We start from the raw sequence: 22,176 nt of genomic DNA, 5'->3' as shown, positions 1-22,176 counted from the left end.
CAGTGAGTGGAAGCTCCCCATACATCAAAGTCATTCTGGCACTGACCTCAAGGCTTCCATGAAACAGTGCCACGAGGTTCAAAATCGTCCTGGGAGCACTCACGGCTGTGCTGCAGATCCTGCCTTGGACATACACGATGAACAGACCAAAAATCAAGGTAAGAACATGGACTGGATGTGTTTAGCAGGCATGAAAAAGGGCTAGAAGCTCATCTTCTGCATTAGGAGAGTTCGTATCATCAGTGAGGTGGCCAGCTGGACCTCAGTGTTACCACTGCGCTTGCCACCCCTGGAAGCCTAGCTGCTCCAGTTTTTGTTGCTGGGGCTCTCTCCCAGGCCCGTAAGGATATTCAGAATCGGAACGGTAGCTCTGTGAACAGTCGGACTACAGAGGTGAAGCAAAATCTGACCAAAAATTCAGACCAGAGAAGACAACAGTGAAACGTAAGAGACTTTAAAAACTATCACCTGCGTGAGATATACATTAGAAAAAACAAACACAACCAAACAAAAAACCCACAACACTGCAAGGACAAGCAACTTCCTTCTCTGGAAGAGTTCTTCCATATTCCACACCAGGGATCTCACTGCATCGACCTTTTAGGCAAGACAATCACAGAACGAGTAGTATGCGCAAATCCTTCCAAAGGACAACGCGCTTCCTAGCATGACTGTCCCTGCAAGATCCTTACGCTTGGCCTCAACTACCAATGTGTCCCTGTGCCTTTGGGCCAGAATGGGCAGGCAGGCAACGGAAAGATGCTATAGCACCAGTTACAAAGTTCAATGCAGTTTTCAATGCATTAAGCCAAAGGATTGTCACCAAACTTGCCTTCCACGCAAGTTTTGCAAAGAGGGTAAAGCTACACTCCAGCTGCTTCTGTCCTCACGATGCCTTTTGCACTCACTCCTTGCCTGAACTGTAGATCTTCTGAACTGTGGCACGTGTGAGCTCCAAATCCTCCGGATACCGAATTTCTAGCTCGGTATTTGCTAGGTAGTGAATGCCGGTAAACTCTGAAAAATAGCGGCCAATGTCAGGGTGAGGGATCTCCCGAGGCTCAGTGTTATATTCCAGGTTCTCTGTTAGGAAAGGAAAGAATCAGTTATCACCACATGAAATGGCCTGCTACAAGGCAATAAATCCCGCGCCTCTCTCAAGTCTTGTTTCTGTCCCTAGAAACACCACCTCCTGATGCTTTAAAGAAAAACACCCCTAATCCAGGAAAATATGCACAGAGTATGCCAGTACGATTGCTCACAGAGCCTCATCTCCTAAGCGATGCTGACCCCATTTCCTAGTGGATGAAAACTATTTTATGCCTGAGACCACATTGTCTGACGTTAGGTTAGAGTAGCAGGATGCTGACCTGCTCCCGCTCTGTTGGTCACAGGTCTTGGCTCTAAGCGCAGGGAGAAGCTGCGCCGAGCTCTGATTCCCCAAGTCCCATGGGAGATCAGTGTCTAGGAGAGACCCTTCTCAAATGCTCCAAGGTGAGGCCGACTGCACAAGGTTGTCCTGGTAGAGGAGCCGAGTGGTTTCTTGCTCTACGTCACTTGACCATGTCAAGTCACCAGCCTGGTTTTCAAGCACGTCTCAAACAGCACAATTAACTTTTCTAAATCCAAACTTCCCAAAATTAAGAGAAAGTCCCCAAGAAGAGCACACTGATTCTTTCCCAGAGCACCCCATTTCCTCCTTTGTATTAAAAGATAACCTGATTAAGCACAACAGTTAAACAACACAGAAGCGCCAGCATTAAAACGCAAAAGGAACCCGAGCCGAGGGCCCCTTTGCTCCCGCAGTATTTGTGTAAAGCAGCGTGACTGGGAGGCAGCCCAGGAGTAAATCACATGCGCAGGTGCCCTGCAGCAGTCCCCAAATGATGTCATTTTTCCAGCACGGTGCCAGATATACAGGTAGAAACAAAAGCTGCCTAAGTCCCAAAGTCTGACTTATCTGCAAGGCAGGGTGGGAACAAGTTGGGATGCAGAGAATATAATTCACGAATAATTGATCTGTCTCTGATACTATTCAGTTCACTACAGAGAGCACGTACAAGTCGTGTTAATCCATACAGCCTCTTTGAAGCTACTGTATATCAGTGTGTGCAGCCGAAAGCACAAGAGCTTTCTACACCTCAGTGGGCTGGTGCAGTCCTATGGGCTTGCAAAGCACCTTTTTCGTGTACTGCACCACTGCGGAAAACAATTTACACTCCAGTATGCTCTGCAGAAGCACGGCTGAGCAGCGAGCCGTGTACAAAGGGAAAAACACAGCGACGAAACAGAAGCTGGCAGGGGGGAAGAGACTAAGACAAGCAAATTTGGCACTAGGTGGGCAGCCTGAGAAACATGCTGACTAGAAGTTTTTGAACCACAGATATCTGGCCTGTGCTGCCACAAAGCAAAGAAAAGAAAGACAAGGGCGGACAGGTAGATACCAAACTCACTGTATGAAACAGGTGTTTTGGAATTAGCTACAGTTCAACCTACGAATTTACAGAAAGGACTCAAACTGAGGTACAATTACCTATAATAAGCTTGGTGTTATTTCTGAGCTGGTTAGATAAAACTCTGCATGCAGATTTGTTTAAGATTCTTTCAGTAAAAAACTATCATCCCCTCCCCAAAGTCAGGTCAGTAAGTTATGAAACACTCCCTTCCCAAATGATCCGAGGATGTATTTTAGAGGGGATAGCCAGGTAGCAAGATTTCAGCAAGGAAGGACAAACCCTTCAATTTTCCCTAGCAATACCAAAACACTTGGATGCCACAGAGATGACGGTGTCAACTAAAAAATACTCTGTGCTCTGGAACCAGCCAGCATTATACTTGTTTATAAACAATTAGACAAAAGATATAAGAGATGACTCAGCCCCAGAAACACTGTGGACAATTATCTGATTAGTCTTCACTGAGATGCATATTTTAATCAACCCATGGCATACAAGAATTTTTGTTTTTTAAGACTCTCCAAGAGGCCAAGTACTGCCTAATATGAGCCATAAGGCTGAGTTGCAACATTCCTGGTCCCCACTTCATCTTTTTGGACTACTGAATATAAAGTAACTCTCAGGACAGTGAAAAACACCTGCACTTTAAACCTACAAAGGTAGGAGTGTCCAATCCTATAAAACCACCTCTTGCTCACGTGTAAGGGACCAGAAGGTGCTAGGGAGCACCCTCTAGTGAAAGAGCGGAACTGCATTTTGTTCAGCATTTCCCCTCCAGCAGCTTCCACATCTTGTCTTAGCAAAATACAGTCAGGCCGTGCAGCTGCCCTGCCAGCTGGATGGGATGCCTCCGTATCACAGGGAGAAGGACAAACATGAGGCAAAGAAACACTCTGTTTACAATGTAGAGTTACAGATATGTGTATAGGGTTTTTTCCCCTTTTTAACCTCAGTTCAACATTTCTTGTATCCTAACATCATATTTTGACCATCAGACAAGAATTTCCTTTCTTATGGTAGGTTGCATAAAGAATGGATGATAGAGATTTCACAAATGGAAAGAGGTTAAGAAGAGACATTCACTTTTGCCCCATTCTTATCAGAGGTGGCACTAAAAGCCATGCTAGCCGCGTTCTCTGGGATCTTGGCACATACAGTCTCTTGATGACAGCTGCTCAGAACCATGCCCTGATAAGCAAAGTTTGCGTGCTCTCTCACTAGACCCTATTTTGAGGTCCTGCCCAAAGCACAGCTATAATTTCAAAGAAAGAGAGCTGCCGACAGAACTTCAGACTTCAGCTAAAGCTGAATTACCTCTTTTAAAAGCAATGATCATGGTTTACACCATAAAACAGTCACATCCAAAACACGTTTCTAAGGCAAAAGGAGATTACACTGGATTGGTCCTTAACGTTCATTCCTAGCACTACTGATTTCATGGAGAGCAAACAACGCAGGCCATGAATTCAAGATCATTTTCCTTCCTACCTCAACCTTAACTGTTTACCTTTCATACTTAAAAGAGCTAATCACTTAAGCATCCCTTTCTCCTAAGGTACTTCTAAACAGATAGTAAACATGGGAGACTCCTGCTTACCTTGAGCAGCATATCTGCAAGAGCCATCTTCCACTAGCACATTGTAGAAAGGCTGGTGGGGGCCATGTGGAAGGCTGTGGACGTTCATATTCCGAATCCATTCATGCCCCATCATGCAGGCGGGATCCCAGCCATAAATCACGCAGTTATAGCCATATCTAATTAAAAAATCGCACATCACAGACTGTGAAAACTCCAGAGCCAGCTCTTTTTCCTCAAGACTAATATAGCACAAACAGGATAGGAACCTCCTGTGAGTTGGCACAAGGAGGAGAGGACAAGGGCGGGTGCGGAGGGAAATCAATTCAAAAAGATTGTGTGCGTACGTGTGTGTATTTTGAGGTGGGGGAAATGACTAGGAGTGACTGGATAAATAGACAGGAACAAACAGCTGAGGACAAAGGAAAACCAAATGTGAGCAAGAAATGAAAATGGGAAAACGTCTGGAAATCAGCAACCAGGAGAACAGGAAACAAGAAATAGAATCAACCATCCTACTGTGTTGTGCAATTACTTCCGTGCCCATCACTCAGACCTGGTAATCCCAATACTGAACTCCCAGACACAAAGCCATCATTATTTTCAGATTATTTATGCGATTAATCGTGAGGCATTATAACTGTGACTGCTGATGCCCTTAAAATATGCTCCAGATGTCTTGTTGAGTTGGAGAAGTGGCCAAAGCAACACAGTGCTGGCATGTCATTCTGGCAGAGTAGTACAGACAGGAACACAAAGCCTCTGTGCAACGCCCGAAGAGGGGGTAATAATAGCACAGGGAAGGATTCATAAGCTGTCTTAGGAATCTTACAATCTTTTTTGAAGTTGATTCTGTTCCACAGTCCCTCATTAACTGATTACTGATGTTTCTTCGAGAGCTCTGGGCTGTGGAAATTTTAGCTGTGTGATATATGATGACTCAGACAAGTCACCTCACAAACTTCTCTCTGCATGCAAACAGCAGTGAATACACTCGCTCTCTTGAAGGACAGACAGAGCTGCTCCCATTTTTCTACGAGGTACATGGCACAGATGCACGTGCCTGGCATTTTCCATTCCAGGTACCTCCTTGGCAGATAAAACCACGTCTCATTACTGTCAGAACAAACACTTCTGCGCTTGTTGTTACAGTACAGCCTGCTAACGTGGGGAAGGTTTTGAAGAGCTCACCTCTTGTGTTTCATAATCAGTCCGATCGAAAAGCAGACCTCTTTGTGCTTCTCGTCTGAGCGGTGCTTCACCTCAGGTCCCACCTCCTCCTTCCGGCGCTCAATATGCTCTAGGGTATGTTGAACTAAGTACCCGACGGCCCCATGCTGGGATGGGTCCAAAGCCTGAATATGCTGCAAGATGTCCAGAACCTTCAACAACCAAACCAAAAAGATAGATTTAGAACAAGTCTCTACAGCAGTCCAACACTTACAAATATATACAGATATATTTCTCAAGTAGGCTGGGTCTAAGTGCCCAGGCCTAGAGGACTGCCACATAAGTCTTCCACACAGGACTGAGAACCTTTCCTCTAGCTACACACTCCCAAGGAGTTCTTCACACTTGCTTAGCCTGCAGAAATTGCAAACAGTCCTCTCCTTTTCTATTTGTAAAGCTCCCTACTTCTAAGGAAGGGTACTGTTGAGCACAGTAACTCCTTAAAACTAAGTCATACAAGCTAATCGCATCACATTTTGCGACCACAGGGCATTGACAAGACCGTTTCAAGGTTTCTGAAATGTTAAGAGAATACCGTTGCTAGTCTCCCAAACTGCTGCTGTGAAGTGATTCCAGATGACTTGTGCTGTACTTGACAACAAACATTTTAGTTTAAAAGAGTTCCTCAGCATGTCTGTGGGAGCCTGGCAGAGGAAAAATAGGGCAGCACAGAAGAAAACGCAAATAACTTCTATGATGCTACACCATGTAATAGTGAACAAGAGACAGAGAATCTGCTTGTCTCAGGATGACTGAAGAACACCAACTTTAAAAGTGCTCTCAAAGCAGCAAACCCTGTAGATCCAGAATACCAGCCTACCAACACCCTCTGGCACACTATCAGAGCATCTGGTGCCAAGTTTGTTAGAGGCAGGCAACGCAAGTTTTACCCTTTTTTTTCTTCCTTGCTTTTAACAAAACTGTTGTCTAAACAGGTTGGGAAAAGACACGTACATCCGTCCCAACATCAAATACCTCAAGCGCCGCCACAGTTCCAAAATCTGACACACTTTAGCACCTGGCAAAAGGATTGTCTCCTTGATCACACGCTGGAAGTTTTGGTCACTCTAAGTTCAAAGCAGCAGCAGTAGAGGAATAGAAATCTCAGGCTATTGAGCATGAACATCAGCCAAGAGGTGAAGAAAATAAATTCAGAAAAAGAACAGGTGAGTAATTAAGTATGAGAAGAAGAAAAACAGCTCAGGCTTCTTGGCCAACCTTAATTCTCTGGCTGGCCTCTTAAGAAGGATGTGAAAATCCTGAAAAATCCTACAGAAGGGGAAGGCCTAGCACAGTGACCACAGCTGCCACAGATTCTTGGCAATTTCATTTACTGTTCTTTGCAAACATTTAGGACAACATTCTGTGTAGCTCTGCTTCACTTTTAAGATTTTGTACCACTTTCCATAAATCTGGCAGACGTCTATTAAACCTAGTGTCTCCTGTTCTATCAGACAAAGAGCATTCTCTCTGGCTAGCTACAATCCTACCCGATAGCCTGGAACAACTGGATGCATGTAAGGATGCAATGCTGAAAAGTCCAAATTTGCACATTTTCATTGCATCTGGCAATGGTGTGCAGAGAATCTACATGTAAAACTCAGCCAAGGGGTTGTATTACTTGTTCTGATGGAGAAGCAAAATGCAAGTATGTAAAGCCTTGGTGTTTTACAAACACATCGCTGAGCGCCAGAAAGGGGAAGGAAGATCTTTCAGTGTTTCACTTAGCTGTCCCCTATTTACGTACGGTTGTCATTTCAGCTCAGCGAGTCATCCCCGTACACAATTTCTTAGTTTGTGCTGGTTTTTCTGTGGTGACCCTAAAACTTGCTGCCATAAGAAAGGAATGGCCAGCTTAGCACAGTTGGTTCTTCAAAAGGAAAGCAGCTTCTCCAGCAGTCCTGTGCTTCAGTTAGTTTGGTGGGAAGAGCTTGGTTTTCTGCTCAGCTGTCCAGCCAATACTTCTGCCCCCTCACCCAAACCTCACATTTGGAAATGGCACAGGCATTGCCCAAGTGCGTCAGCTTCACTGAAGTAGTACAGGAAATTTTGACTAGGGCACACCTCGTTGCTGTAGTGAAACACTAAAGAAATAATACTTTTTTGAGTTACATGCTTCTTCCCCGTGCCTTCCCAATTCAGTGAAAGACACAGATGATCTAGACAACTTAGACAACTTGTAAGTCTCGGCACCTTCTTTCCCACATTCACAAGATAGCAGGACTCAAGTTGCTATGCTAAAGGTGATATTAAAAAAGAATCCCAAGGACAGGAATACTAAGTTGCTTTTTTACAAGAGCCACTGATCGTGTGGCTAAGGTTTCAGAGAACAGTTTTGGTCATATTTACAAAAGATAACTTCCTACAAGTTTTCTGATAAGGTAATTGCTCCTTTTACATGAGTCCAGCAAGAGTTTTACCACCACTACCACAATCTAGGCATAAATCAAATAGAATGCTCTTCTAGCTTACAGCTAGAAGTCCACAGTATTGGTTGCAAGACAAGCTGTCAGACTTGGGCAGTAAATCATAAATTATGACTCAGACTCGAGGCTGCTCACAAGTCTCCCCTAGGGCAAGCCATCCTCTTCTCCCTGCTTCATATAGTAGAAATTGATTCTCTGAAATGCGATAACTCATTCAATTGCATTTATTACAGAACAACTTGCGGCAGACTGTAATGCAAGCTGACGTAGTCCAAAAATCAATAGACTAGTGTTAACAGCGCTTAGCCTATCAGAAAACACACGACCGAGTGGCGAGGTACCTTTTCTGGCCAGATTCCCAGGTGGAAGTATAACCTAGCCTGGAGCATTAGATGCTGCACATTGTCCGGATACATGGCCAGGTATAGATCCAACGAGTCTCTCAAGAGTTGGTAAGACTGATCAGTGCTTTCTCTGCCAGCAAAAAAGAAACTCAAATGTAAGGCTACTCTTCAACCCCTACCCCCAGTACTCCGACGTACAGGGATAGTCACCAAAAACGATGCTACAGGTACAGGCATGCTCATTCAGTAAGAGTGACTCCGGCACTGTCTGTCACTCATCACATCCAACAGCCTGCTCAGAAGGAAAAACGCTACACAACCGATGATTGGACTCTACCCTCCCACTTCACTGGTATTCTACTTGGTCAAATAATCCTACATCGAGAATTCACTCTCCAAGCCATTTCCTTTTGAAATCTGCTTTTGTTCCCCTAGCTTAATTACACCTAAAGCAATCCTTTCACTCTGTGACTTCTGCCTATTGCTACTTGGGAAAGTGATTATCAGGGGCATTTGAAAATAAAACCAGATTTTCTACAAATCAACAGTACTTTTGAAACTGCTCATTTGTGCATGTGGGTTGTGCTTACCAGATCATAATGAAGGTCTCTGCTCTTAAGGGAATGGTGGACAGTCCCTATCAGCTTTTCACAAAGGAAAAAAAATGATCTGTCCATTTTCTTGAGGGAACTAGTTTTACTAAATATTCTTGTTTCCACAGAATACTGCTGCAAGTAATTAAAAGCAACTAGACAATGCAACATGACATACAGAATTTTCAAGATCCCCTGGGGTGAGTGATGCCTTTTTAAAGCACTCAAATACTGTGAAAAAGTATCAGATATGCAGACAGTATACTCTGGGCCCTTTTTTCCACAGGCCCTACAGGCGAGATGACCGTCAACTCACCGCTTGCCAAGGTTTAAGAGATTTCCCACCATACGCTGCAAGACCTCTTTTGAAGTCACCACTCCATAGAACTCCTCTGTCACATGGTGGCCAATAAGGTACTCGCACTCCTTCACCGTCAGCTGTTTCCCCTTCCCAAAGGCGTCAATGTAGGTGTAGTCAAAAATATCTGTGCTTCTAATGAAAGAACAAGGAAACTAAATTGTGATGATGGGTCTCATGGTTAAGCAAGATGACCTATTTCTGTTCTTCCCTCAGCACTTTCAGGCTTGTTTTTAAATGAAGTGTCATTCATACCTCAGCTCCCTCCTAAAAAGAGATTACCCGCTACCTTCTCTCTCCCCTAGCTTCTTCTTCAGATAAACATATATAGGAAAAGACAGAGAAACTAACGGGACATTTTCACTCCATCATGCCAGTTCTTTCCTTCAGTTATTTTCAGGTTTGCTTTATCTATCGCTAGATTGTATTATGACACTGCACTGGAAAGTATTACAGAGCCCACACATATGGCATCTGAAGCCTAGTGCCAGAAGGGGTATATATAGACAAAACCCTTGCTCTGAATTGGACTGCTGGTGCCATTCACAAAATACAGATTTCTGTAAATTGATCATGATCTGGTTGAAGATGTATCCTGCACTGACTCAGAGAATTAAATGAGTGCACAGAACAACAGCAATGGTCTCCAGCAACTGTTCTGTATGAAAGGTTACGTGAAAACAGCACCTTTTTATTTCTTTTCACTTTTTCATCGTTTTCTTAAATAAGAGAAACATTACCTCATGGTTACTATTATTTCACACTCAGGAAATTTGTTACCATTCATCAAGAGCAGAGCTGAATTCTGCGAAAACTTCTTTAGAGATCTGATCTTTTCCTCCATATAGGTTGTAATTATCCATGGAAAGTAATTCAATATTCCTGTATAGGTCTGGAGCTGTAAATGCTTTCTGGCTTTTATTACTGTGGACACAACTTCAAAATTCAGCAGATCACTTACCCTTCTTTCCCTTGACACCATCGCAGCAGAAAGTGGCTAGGGAAGTTAACTGGTTCAAGCTTGACTCCTAGCTGCCTGGCAATTGTTAAATAAAGCACAGACAAACTGATGGGAATTCCTGTCCTGCGGATCAAAACCTGGGGGATAAAAATGTGATAAAAACATGTGGGATATTAAGAAAAACACAAAACCCCAAGGTTTGATTTCACAAATGAAAACACACCAACTTGACAGAATATGCACTAAAAAATGACATCATATTGACTGTAAAGCAAGTTGTTCTTCAGAGAGAATTATTTGTCTGACTACATTCAAACAAATAAACACCACAAATAGAATGTCTCAAGCCTTGCAGCCTTCTAGTTTTTGCCTAAAATACACTTACCTGGTGAATGTATGAATTCAGGGAGTTATAGTAATCCAGCTCGTTTCCTTTGTATTTTAACTGCTCATATAAGACACAATTCATAGCATCAAGTACCTGCCGCTGAAGCTCCACTTCTGGAATCAGGACCTCTCCTAAAAACACATACAATGAAATAAAGACTGAGAAAACAAGTGTACTTAACCTTTATGCAATGACCCTTATACCAAAATTCTTCATATGGACTACGAACACAAGAGATTCATCTCAATTCAGATAGTCTGGCTGGAGTTGACCACGGCAGTGCCCTAGCGCTGCGCTCACAACGTGGCCTGGCTCAGGGGATTGCCCTGCGCCTCAGCTGCGCAATAGTGATGCCTCGCTTCCTTCTGCGGCTGGAGGACTGGATCCCACCAACCTGGGCCAGCGCAGCACTGCAGCTGGACATGTCACACTGCCCAGGCACGGGAAGTGTGCTTTCGCTGCTTGAGAGTCGCAGCTTGGCCACTCCAGATATACAGGTACTGGCGGACCGCTCATTCTCTCTTTGAAAGACAGCAAACATTAGATAGTGCTTATAAAAAACAAGGAGCAAGATGCTGCCTGACCTTTGGAGATGTTAAAGCGCATACCTTTTCTATTGCTACTGACTTTCTGAGACTTGCAGAAGAAAAGAGGTTGATTCCTTGTCCCACAGCTCTGCTACAGATATCAGGACTACTTAAGACTTCAGGGACAAATGAAAAAAAGAAGAATTCCCCTCCCAACTCTTTTTGCTTAGACAGCATCAGATGGACTGACAACCTTGGGCTATTGAGTCCCTGTGGCTGAACAAATGGCTGTTTCCTGAATGATGGTTTACGCAAATGTCAGAATATGCTTGCCAGGGCATAAAGAACAACAGCTCTTTAAGCTGCAATAATTCAACATCTGTTTCACCTTGTGTGCCCGTATCTAGACCTGCAGAAATGCTCTGCAGTAAAGCATATGCTTCTGTACAGTACCTGCCTTGGAAGCCAAGCTGGGATGCCTTGGATTTTTTGTCCGCAAGACTTTGCGCACTTTATCTGTGATATCATCCACCTGTGCCTGGACACTTTTTAAGCAGATGTCTGACAGCGGGTTACAGTATTGATCAATTAAAACAGCACCTGGAAAAAACAAACTATATAAGAAATAGGACTTCAGTTTTTTCTTTGCTGAGTTTTACCTACTCTAAATTCCAGGCATGCAGCAAGCAACTGCAGCAGAACACAAATTTAAAATTTGCAGTCATATATTGGATTTATCACATAAAATGCAAAGACTAAGCTGGCATGAAAAATACCAATTAAATTCAGTATCCCCCTCTCCACCATCTTGAAAGGGAAAGCAGTAGATTCATACATTGAACGGGTATGCCGCTAGACCAGGCTTAAGCAGCCAACTCTCCAGTCACACTGCATCTCCTGGCATCCTCCCAAACAATGTCTTTATTCAGAGCCTGAAACAATCTCAACTTCACTTCTGCTTCAGTTCTGATTTCTTCCTGCCATATCCTCCATAGCTATCATTCTTGCTCATCGTTCCCTCTTCTGCTACATTCATCTTTCTCTTCCATGCCTGCTCTCGTCTTCATGTCAGAACCCACTATAACAGAACAGATTTTCATTTTCTTTCTGCCCAAGCCTCTTCTGTCAAACTTCTGCAGAAAAAAAATAGCCCTTTCTCAGAATCTTCTTGTTGTCATCTTGTCACCACTGCTCTTTCCAAAGCCTCCATATTGTTCAACCTTTGGAATCAACTGTATTCACCTGTAAGAATTTTGCATGGATCATACCTCTTCCAGCTTCCTACATTGCTTCGTTAGCACGTCCACAACAGGCCTGTATTCAAGGATTTCAGCAGGGCCCCCAGTCACATTTTCTTCCCCCACCCTACCCCCGCGAAGTGTTCCCCATGCTGACCAGGTGAAACTTCACAAAAGACTACCTGTTGATGCCCTAATAGTGCCTCCACGGCAGACAAATGCATATATTTGTGACCCACACGATTAAGTCACATAATTAACTGTGTCGGCTGTTTCCAGAAAAAGCCACTTTTGGCTCTCCCTTTTTGCCCTAACACAGTCCCTTCTTCAAAGTCTACTGCCACTAACAAGAACCAGCTTTGGTGTCAGAGACTCTTTCCTATGACATTTTTGAGGTATACGCCAAGAGTAAGGGACTCTTCTACAGACACCGGCAGCTTTCGATCCATTCAGAAGACTACCTTCTCCACAGGAAGCTTGAAGAGAATAATCCACCAGACTGAGGACATGAATTGCAGAAAAGCCTTTTCTTTCTTCATATCAGGTGCATGTGCCTTCCCACCACGTGACTGGACTTCCATCCATTCCCCAACTCTACACTGCACAGCTTCAACGGTCCAGCAGGCAGACAGCTCTCAAGAGAAAGCCACAGCGCACAGGCTATGAGCTGCAACAATTCCCCCTGCCTGCAGCTTGCTCCTTGCCCTTATCTGAGAAGCTCTTGGGAAAGGAGATAGTAGGGAGCTGACTCGAAATCGGATCAGTTGGTCTGTTAGGCCCTATTCCGCCCAGGGGCCACAGTTAAAATGCTTCTGCAACGTCAGCTAATTAGGATGCTGAGCTACTGCTGATTTCCTCAATACATTGTTCAAGATTCAAATGCAAGTGTTTTAACATTTTCTCCACTGCTTTTCAGCGCATCTGTCCACAGGCAATTATTCAAGCATACAGCACTGACAGAAGCTAATGTCATCCTGACATTCTGATGCAACACTATGCAACCACTGCAAGATTTTAAGGATTTCGGGTACATCAAAAATCCAAACTTAATTCTCAGTTGTTGTCCAAAGGCTAGTTGAAATATAAGCAAGGAAAGGCTCTTTCCAAGTAAAACAACAATGATGGAAAGCTGTCATTAGGTAATCTACATGGGATTTCTGCCAAAGACTTACCCTCCAAAAATGACTGCCGATCAGTCGGGCGTTGAAGATACTCCTTCAGATTTTTTAATATATTCTGCTGCCGTAGGAAGTATAGAATTTTCTTTGCATAGTACTTCCAGGTGAGACCTTTCCTGCACATTTAAATACAAAAAGTAGTATTGCCCTAAACGAGCACTTTAAGGGTGAACATTTGATTTAACTTTTCCAGTGAATACAGGTTTACAATTTAGACTATTGCTTTTCTAAACAAGTCTGACAACACCGCTATCACTGAAGAGTCAACAAAAAAGGTAAATGTTAAGAGGAAATTCGTCATCAAAAAAGCACAATGTAAGACACTTGCAAAATATTGCTCCTATCATCTCCGATTTCTATCCTATCACCGATATATAATTTTGAGAAGATACAGTATCATGGGAAACAACACAGATCCTAATTAAAATAGCTCAGGAATATCTGATTAAAATCTTATAGTTTATTCATAAAACATTATCCTCTGTCTGACTGGATCCCTCCAGAATCAAACTTGAAGTATCCTCTCACCATTAAAAAGAAATTGATGAGGGACACGAATGTAGGTCCAATAGAAGAAAAAAAAAAATCCCCAGAGGAAAACTACCTGTGTTGCTCTGAAAAGGCAGGAACAGATCAACAGTTGGCCTGTAGATCACACAGTCCAAAACCTTACAGTTTTTATAGTAAAGCCCCGTCACTTTCTCAAGTAACAAGTGAAGGCAGAGTGCCCAAGAAGCAGCAATAGAGAGCTGGTTACTATCCAGGGCAGGTTTGAAGAGGTCACCTGAAATACGACAGACCAACTTAGAGGCATTCAAACCACATGCATCTAAGCAAGCCCTGGCCTTCAGCAATGGGTTACCCAGCGCCTCACTGAGCACTTTTACACCAAATAGTTAGGAATGGCACAAAGCCCTGGCCCCCAAAAAACCCAAAGGGGGAATTCTACTGATTCCCAGGCTCTGCCCTTGCCACGTGTTTAAAACAAGTCCAGTTTCCTTCTTCAGAAAAAAACCTCTTTCCCTGCCTACATTTCCTTTCCTCCAGACTGCAGGTCAGATCAGCCTTCTCCATCCTACTGGACAGGAGAACAATCAAACCTCGTAACGCTTTATCCTCTTCCAATAAATTGGGATGCTCAATAGGGACAACTGCTTTATTGGGATATCTTCCAGAGAAATGATTTAGCCTAATGCTCCTGAATGGCAATGACTACAGCTTAATCAGGGTGTAATTAGCATCAATTCTGCTTTATGGGGAGGCATTTGGCCAGTGCAAAGTCTCAAAAGCTTTTTAACCAGTTGTCAAATGAGAGATGTTTAGTCCCAGTTCAAATAGAGAAGGCAATAAAATGGATGTGAAAAAGCAAAAATGAGATGATTGCCATTCCAGCTATGTTTGTTCAAGCTCTACTAACAGTCCCTTTAATCAAGGCTATTAGACTCCATTAAGAGCAATCTATCGCTGCTTCGTATCACAGCAAGATCAGCATGGTTTATACGCTACCAGCGGAAAAACCTTCAGGTAAAGCACTGACTTATTCATCTTGCCCAGTGTTAAGCATGGTGATGAGAATACCTAGGCAGATGCAAACCAGAAGTTTTATTTACCTGCTTGGCATTTCACTTGTCTGAATCATTTACAGAACTGCAAATTTTGCAGTGGCTGAATTAAACTCAGGTGCTTATTTGGGGACACAAATTGTACCAACCCACTACAGCTAAGAAAAGCAACAAGAGGTAAAAAAAAAAAAAAAAAAAAAAAAGTGCTGTAGTTTGATGATACAGGGATTCATGGTGGCAATCCTCGTTGAGTATTCCTGCTTCCCTCCGGTGCTGCGGGCCCATCCTGCAAATCAGTTCAGCAAACTGATCCAGGTTTAAATAAAAAAGGAACATGAGGATGGGAACTCCCTAAACAGAAACACCTGCAGAGAAGAGGGTACATGGAACACGTCCCGAGAGATGTCATGAACTGGCAAGGAATCAAAAACAAACAGCAATGCAAAATCAGAGGACCTCCTTCTCGTAGAACAGTTTACATGTTTTTTTCTGGGAATATTAAATTTATTCTGAAGTTAAACACACAGCAATACTTCCCAGCCTTGGTAAGCCTGGAGATGTTGTTTTATGAGAGCGACAAAAGGACAGAAGCTGAGGTCGGGCATTCACCACAGTACTGTTCTCCTTTGATTGGTGAAAGGGAAAAATCTCTTCCATTTCTAACCCCTCACTCTTTCTTACCTTCCTTCCATGTTAAGGATACACATCAGCTCATCCTCAAAAAAATGACTTGGGCACCCGAGAGTCTCAATGTCACTGAATCCATCACAGGGGACCTGTCAAACCAGACAATGAATTATGCAGAGCACAACAGATTCTTTCCAAAAGAACATTAACTTCATAAAAAGTACCAAAACCAATTCTGTTCTATTTTTTAAAGATCTTAAAAATGTCCAGCTCACCAAGTATTCATAGTCTCCACTCCATCGATTTATTACAAGGATCCACTGAGAACGCCAGTAGCGCCCTACAGCAATTGGAGCTAACTACTACAGCACTCAGGGCTCCTGCAGAGGGTGTGTGGACCAGCACAAGCATACCAGATCTGATGCAGGCTGGGCCCAAGCTGAAAGTAATTTTAAGGTGGAGTCAGCTTTTGCCTGTGGTTGACTGAACTACAAATCCTCCCTAGCGTGGCAGATTGCTCCTGGGGGAAGGAATGAAGGAGCAGGAGCCTTCATTTCAGCCTCAAACTTAGGCTTAAAAACCTCATCTGATTAATGATGAGCATTAACCCAGAGTTACCAGCTTGTTGACAGAACAATATTTTTTGAAACAATCACTTATGTATCTGTATTCAGAAGAGTGATTTTCTTCCAAAATTCGGAATTCTTTTTTAAGCTTTGATTGAACTGTAACAAATCTTTTTGCTTTCAAGCTTTTCAGTATAGGACATGGGCTAATAGAGTAAGGAAAAAGCAGTTCCCATTATACTGTACCTTAGCAGGCACTCCGCAGGATCTAGTGGAACTGGGTTGAAAGTCTCTTCCCCTCATTTCTAAGCAGGGAATCAAGCTGCAGTTTCTAGTCCCACAGGAGATGGTCCTAATTATTAGGCCTTTGGGTATTGCTGAATGGTCTCTCAGTAGTCTTTGCATACGTGATTAAAACAGTAGGAATCCAGGAGCCTCTGCCCCTGGTTAATGCCCTGACACACATTTCTCCATGGTCAAATGTCTATCTGCTGCAACTACAGTGCAACAGTTCAAAAAGAACAGCTAAGAGATATACGTCTCCAAATACCTCACTGGCCCCACAGCCACCTTCTCCAGGCGTGAAAACCTAGGTGCCAACCCTTGCTTAAAATCAGATAAGAGGACTTCAACACGGGTCTCCTATACCTTAGAATTCTTTACTGGACCACAATACGTGCGCAAAGGAGCCACAAAGGGGTGGCTGTTTAGTGGCTCTTGTGTGAATTTTTTAATTCAGCTGAAGTTATGGGCAGCATTTATGCCTATTTCACAGCATTTCAGGTTGACCGGAATTGTACAGCTAGCCAAAACCCACAGCCATCAACTAAGCAAACAGACAGTGAAATAACTGTTGTTCCACATGCAAGTAAGTCTTCTCTGAGAAACTACATTTTCACCTTTTTCACTGAATGCAAAAGCATCTTGGTGTCACGGTCGGGGTAAAGAACTTAAATAATATACTTTCCAATTCAGTGAACCTACTGCGCCTTGGTCCTGTTTTCAAATTACTTCTGACAACTCACAGAACGTATCCTTGCACAAGGTCTGCAGTGAGATAAATTTGTAGGCTGTGCTATGTGTCAACAAACTATCGGTCCTTCAGAAGTTCCCAGAGCCCGGTCTGAACATGCAGCAATGAGCAAAGAGCTTTTAAAGCTGCAGCGGCAACAGCTGAATGCGGTATGCAGAGTGCGCTTTGGACTCTATGCAGTTTGCACCTTTGGATTTTGAACTCTCTCTCCCCTTTTGACTGGTGATCTAGCATTTTCACATGAAGTGAGGAAATAAGAACTGTCTGACTGCATAGTTGAAAAGATGTGAAGAGAGAGGAAAGACAAACTAATAAAAAGTACTAAACAAGTAGCTAGGCTGTTGCACATACATAGAGAAGATGACTTACGTGTTCTGAAAAGAATCTTTTGGAGAACGAAGCGACAATTCTCTGGGCTTCTAGACCAGCACTGTGCCGTGCTTTGTATTCTTCAAGCCAGCTAACACCGTCTGTGTGGCTATAGTATTTCAGCAGTGATGGCCACCTACACAAGACATAAGTGAACATGTTCATTAGTATTTCAACATCACTGAGAACCTCCCGTACTGTAAAATGTTGCTTATTGTGACTTGAGGAGCTGAGACACTGTCAAGACACAGTACAACTTTAAAGGTAACTGTATAAATTAATCCAATGACTGACTCAAGCATCAAAGCATAAATCCAACTGATTTCATCTGCGTATTAATGGTTATTTATAAGTAAGCTCTCCTGAGCGTGCGAACAGGAAACCTTCAAAAGGTTCACACTCCAGCTATTTCAATACCTAAATATCCTAAACACTTTTGAGATTTCCTCTAGAGCTTTGCAGAATAAACATAGGTATCACATTAGTAGAAGAGAAGCAGAGTTTTACAATAAAAAAAGTTTGCCATTCTGAAGATGTATCACATGTAAGCTAACTTGTCATCTAATAGAATGAGAATCCATTGTCCTGTGTTTGTCCTACTGCCTTGGGGGTCTAATCAAAAGGATGCACAAAACAGAGCTCCCTCTATTGCCCTTGCTGGTGGCAACATCTACTGGAGGAAAACAGAGAATTCTGAAGTCAAATTGTGACAGCTAAATGCTTTTGCAGTTCATTTTTAATACAAGAAAAAAATATTTAAAAAAACCCCCACACCTTTCTTGTAAAAGAAAGCTGTAGCTGCTTTACTGAGTCTCAAAGTCCAAAGCTAAAACACATTCCAAGCTTCCTAAGAAGCGTTTCAAGGTTCAGCTGAAAACCTAACTTCAGGTAATGTTTTGGGGGCTATGAGCAGCAGCACTTTTTCTAACAAAGTGGGCACGTGCTCCTACAACGCAGCCCTGCGCAATAAAATAGGTGCCAGCGCAGCAATACCCATGACTGTTCTGAAGATACAGAGATCATTTGTGTATGAAACACGAAGAATAATCAGCGCAGATGGAAATATTTTGGACAGCACGGGAAGGAAAGCTAAGAGAAAGGCCTCTTGTAATTTACAGGGGCGTTTATTTCACATTTTGAAATTCTGTTAATTATTACTGGTTTTTACAAAACATTTTCCTTCAACTACATGGATTGCCTTACATTCTTTTCAGGTTATATATATGTGAAATACATATACACACATATATATAATTTTATATATCTATATTTTTACCTTTAAAAATAGAGAATGCCAAATGTTTAAATCATTACTTCTGTATAAAAATTATTACCAACTGACCAAAAGGCACAGTTGTGCCCATCCACACATGGAAGCTATTTTACTACCGGTTAATAATAAAACTACACTGCAACTGCAGTTACAAAATAAAGTCGAAGACTAACCAAATAACTTCACATTATATAACAACCTCTCTCCTGATGGATCCCTAGCCATTCATCTACCGCTGAAATGCAGCCACGTCGTAATAACAATTACAATCATTTATTTTAGGATGAGAAAGAATAATTTCTTGGGTTGAAATTATATTGAAAATTTTAGGAAGATAAAGCGCAATTACTCACGATGGAATCCAGCCAGGATGACAAGGTCAATGTGCAAACTCCTGCCAAAAGTTCTATTATCAAAGACAGAGGAGGACAGCAGCATGTGCTAATCACCTACCACATCCAATTTCAGCTGTTGGATCTGAACCATTTTTAAAACTTTCAGGTTCGGTTCAGTAATTAGAGCCACTGAATTGGTGAAAGGATCTGGACAGCCATCCCAAGCCATAGCTCGGTGAATTGGGGAAGCTGTAATTGTTCAGTAGCCCTTTTCACTGGTGGAAAGAGAATAATCCTCTCATTTGAGCTATGCTAAATTTTAGAAGCCAACTGGCAATTAGAGAAAGCAATATTGCTACTTTTCCTGTGCCAAAACACAGACAAAATCAGGCAGCAGATGAGCGTGCCCTATTCTAGACAGGTTGGCGAACCCAGAGAAGGAGTGGTGTTTCTAGAACTGCTGAAACCACCGTGGCATAAGCAATATCAACAGTAACGCTCACGCTTTATTCCGAGGTAAAGTATTAACAGTTTCACTGGTTACAACACAGCTATGCCCTCATCAGGCACCCTGTGGCTGCCTTTGGGAGAAACTAAACTCAAAAGCAGCAAAAGTCAATCCAAAGGATTTTGGTTTCTTTTAAAATAGCTCTCTCAAAAGCACTACAAATAAACACCTCTCTTTGCTGTAAAGCATTCATCCTGCGACAGGACGAGTCTTGGCAGTTGTTTTGGAAGCTGCTAGCTCACACTGCCTCCCTTAGCGAGACGAGGGAGGCCAACTGACAACTCCAGTATGCGTGTGGCCCTATGTCCGCACCACTGCCAGACCCCAGGCTGGATCTGGGGCCTGCAGGTAATCCCAGTGCCCGGCTGTGGAAGGGGCTGCGAAGGCTGGTCTCCCCCGCGCGAGGGGCTGCGAAGGCTGGTCTCCCCCGCGCGAGGGGCTGCGAAGGCTGGTCTCCCCCGAGTGGCAGGCTCAGCCTGGTCCCATCCCGTGGGATTTAGGAGGGGATGCAGCCTTGCAACAGTCCATCCTGCCATCCCTGCTCGGGAAGGACACCCGCATCTCCTCACCCGTTAGATACCCCGCAGAAAGCCGCAGGGCTCGTCCCACCCGTGAGGGGTTCAGCACGCACCTTGCGGAGCCGGGAAGAGAAGAGAGACAACGATGGGGTGTGCGGGGTGCACTTCCACCACCCCAGGAGCACACAGGCCTTGCCAGGCCAAGGGGACCGACGGCACCGTCCCCTGTGCCAGCGGAACTCCCCCGGCTGGGGCCCGGCCTGCGCTGAGAGGGCCCGCCCGGCCCCGGGGCGCGGAGGAGACGCGCCGGCACCCCTCGCCCTTCCTCGCCAAGCCGCGTCCAGCCAGCGCAGCCCCCCGCAGGGCCGTGCCGGGCCTGTCCGTGCCGTGCCGGGCGGCGGTGCCCACCTGAGGCGAAAGCGCTCCCGCCACACCTTGCCGCGGGGCTGGCACGCCTCACGCAGCCGGCGGCAGGTGCACGACACCCGCCCGATGTCGGCGGCTCCCAGCACGTCGCAGCAGAGGATCAGCTCCAGCAGCTCGCCCGGCAGGTCCGTCAGGCCCATCCCGTCGGCGTCGGCCTCCGCCGCGCCCCGCGGCCCCCCCGGCCCCGCCGCCGCCGGGCCCGGGCTCTCCGCCGCCGCCATCTTGGATGTTTACCTGGGCGACCCCCCGCGGGAGGGGTTAGGGAGCGTCTCCCGCTTCCGGCGCAGAGCGAAGGCGGAGGAACGGCCCGGGGAGCGTCTGCCAAGTGCCGCTGCGCCGCAAAGCGCAAGCGGAGCGGCGCCTTCCCCGTGTAGGCTCTAGGGAGCGTCAGCCAAGTGCGGCGGCGCGGAGCGGGGCGCGCCGCCTCTCCCGGTCAAGGGCAGCACCTAGGGAGCGTCTGCAAGTTCCTATGCCCCAGGAGAGGCGTCAGTCCCCAGAGTCGGTGGGGACGCGGGCCCGGGGACCCCAGTCCCTCCAAACGCCGGCTGCTCCGCCGGTCGCCCCGGGCCCCGGTGGAGCTGGGCAGTCAGAGACCAAGGCCGACCCTGCGTCCGGGGAGGCTGCCGGGGGGCAGGTGGATGCAAGTGCCCCGGGCTGACAGGGCCTGGCAGGGCAGAGCTGAAGCGCTGACTGAGGTAACCCTGCCGCCATGTCTGCGGTAGCAGCGGCAGTGCCGCTGCCGCCATGTTTGCAGCAGCACCTGAGGTAATGCTGGCGCCACGTCTGCGGTAGCACCGCTGTGGGGACTGAGGTACCGCCAGCATGGTGCCTGAGGTGGCACCAAGGTGTCTGCTGCCGCGTCTGGGGTAACAACACGGCCATGTCTGAGGCAACACCACTGCCATGTCTGAGGTCACACCACTGCCATGTCTGAGGTCACACCATGATGATCTCTGAGGTCACACCACTGCCATGTCTGAGGTCACACCACTGCCATGTCTGAGGTCACACCATGATGATCTCTGAGGTCACACCACTGCCATGTCTGAGGTCACACAATGATGGTCTCTGAGGTCACATTGCTGCCATGTCTGAGGTCACACCATGATGGTCTCTGAGGTCACATTGCTGCCATGTCTGAGGTCACACCATGATGGTCTCTGAGGTCACACCACTGCCATGTCTGAGGTCACACCACGATGGTCTCTGAGGCAACACCACTGCCATGTCTGAGGTCACACCACTGCCATGTCTGAGGTCACACCGTGATGATCTCTGAGCTCACACCATGATGGTCTCTGAGGCAACACCACTGCCATGTCTGAGGTCACACTGCTGCCATGTCTGAGGTCACACCACGATGGTCTCTGAGGTCACACCACTGCCATGTCTGAGGTCATACCATGATGGTCTCTGAGGTCACACCATCGCCATGTCTGAGGTCACGCTACGATGGTCTCTGAGGTCACACTGCTGCCATGTCTGAGGTCACACCACTGCCATGTCTGAGGTCACACCACGATGGTCTCTGAGGTCACACTGCTGCCATGTCTGAGGTCACACCACTGCCATGTCTGAGGTCACACTGCCGCTGTGTCTGAGGTATAACTGCAGCAATGTCTGAGGTAAAACTACCGCCATGTATCAGGTGCCTTCCCCTCACGCCAGCCTGGCAGCGCAGGGC

General features: G+C 45.3%; 1 protein-coding gene across 2 annotated transcripts; it reads right to left on the bottom strand.

Moving 5' to 3' along the window:
• Window positions 1-438: 438 nt before the first annotated feature.
• FBXO21 (F-box protein 21) lies at window positions 439-20,720 on the bottom strand. Of its 2 annotated transcripts, XM_075167239.1 has the most exons (12): window positions 20,475-20,720; window positions 17,433-17,568; window positions 15,519-15,613; window positions 13,270-13,391; window positions 11,313-11,459; window positions 10,330-10,463; window positions 9,945-10,081; window positions 8,942-9,118; window positions 8,030-8,162; window positions 5,224-5,414; window positions 4,054-4,211; window positions 439-1,083 (listed from the first exon to the last, which is right to left on the bottom strand). In XM_075167239.1, the coding sequence occupies exons 1-12, from the start codon at window positions 20,711-20,713 to the stop codon at window positions 905-907; spliced, it is 1,848 nt and encodes a 615-aa protein (XP_075023340.1). In that variant the 5' UTR covers window positions 20,714-20,720; the 3' UTR covers window positions 439-904. The 2 variants fall into 2 exon arrangements, with proteins under 2 accessions (XP_075023340.1, XP_075023341.1); XM_075167240.1 differs by lacking the exons at window positions 439-1,083; window positions 4,054-4,211 and adding an exon at window positions 4,227-5,121.
• Window positions 20,721-22,176: the final 1,456 nt, after the last annotated feature.

This window comes from Calonectris borealis, chromosome 18 (assembly GCF_964195595.1).
Source record: "Calonectris borealis chromosome 18, bCalBor7.hap1.2, whole genome shotgun sequence".
In the NCBI taxonomy this organism is placed as follows: Eukaryota; Metazoa; Chordata; class Aves; order Procellariiformes; family Procellariidae; genus Calonectris; species Calonectris borealis.
Note: the sequence above shows the minus strand (reverse complement) of the source record. Positions and strands in the feature narration are given on the sequence as shown.

Coding starts and splice junctions, on each gene's coding strand:
- FBXO21 (XM_075167239.1), bottom strand. CDS start 20,713: ATGGCGGCGGCGGAGAGCCCGGGCCCGGCGGCGGCGGGGCCGGGGGGG. Junction 17,569..20,474: donor CGGGAGCGCTTTCGCCTCAG/GTGGGCACCGCC, acceptor TGTCTTGTGTAG/GTGGCCATCACTGCTGAAAT. Junction 4,212..5,223: donor CTGATTATGAAACACAAGAG/GTGAGCTCTTCA, acceptor TTTTTTAATTAG/ATATGGCTATAACTGCGTGA.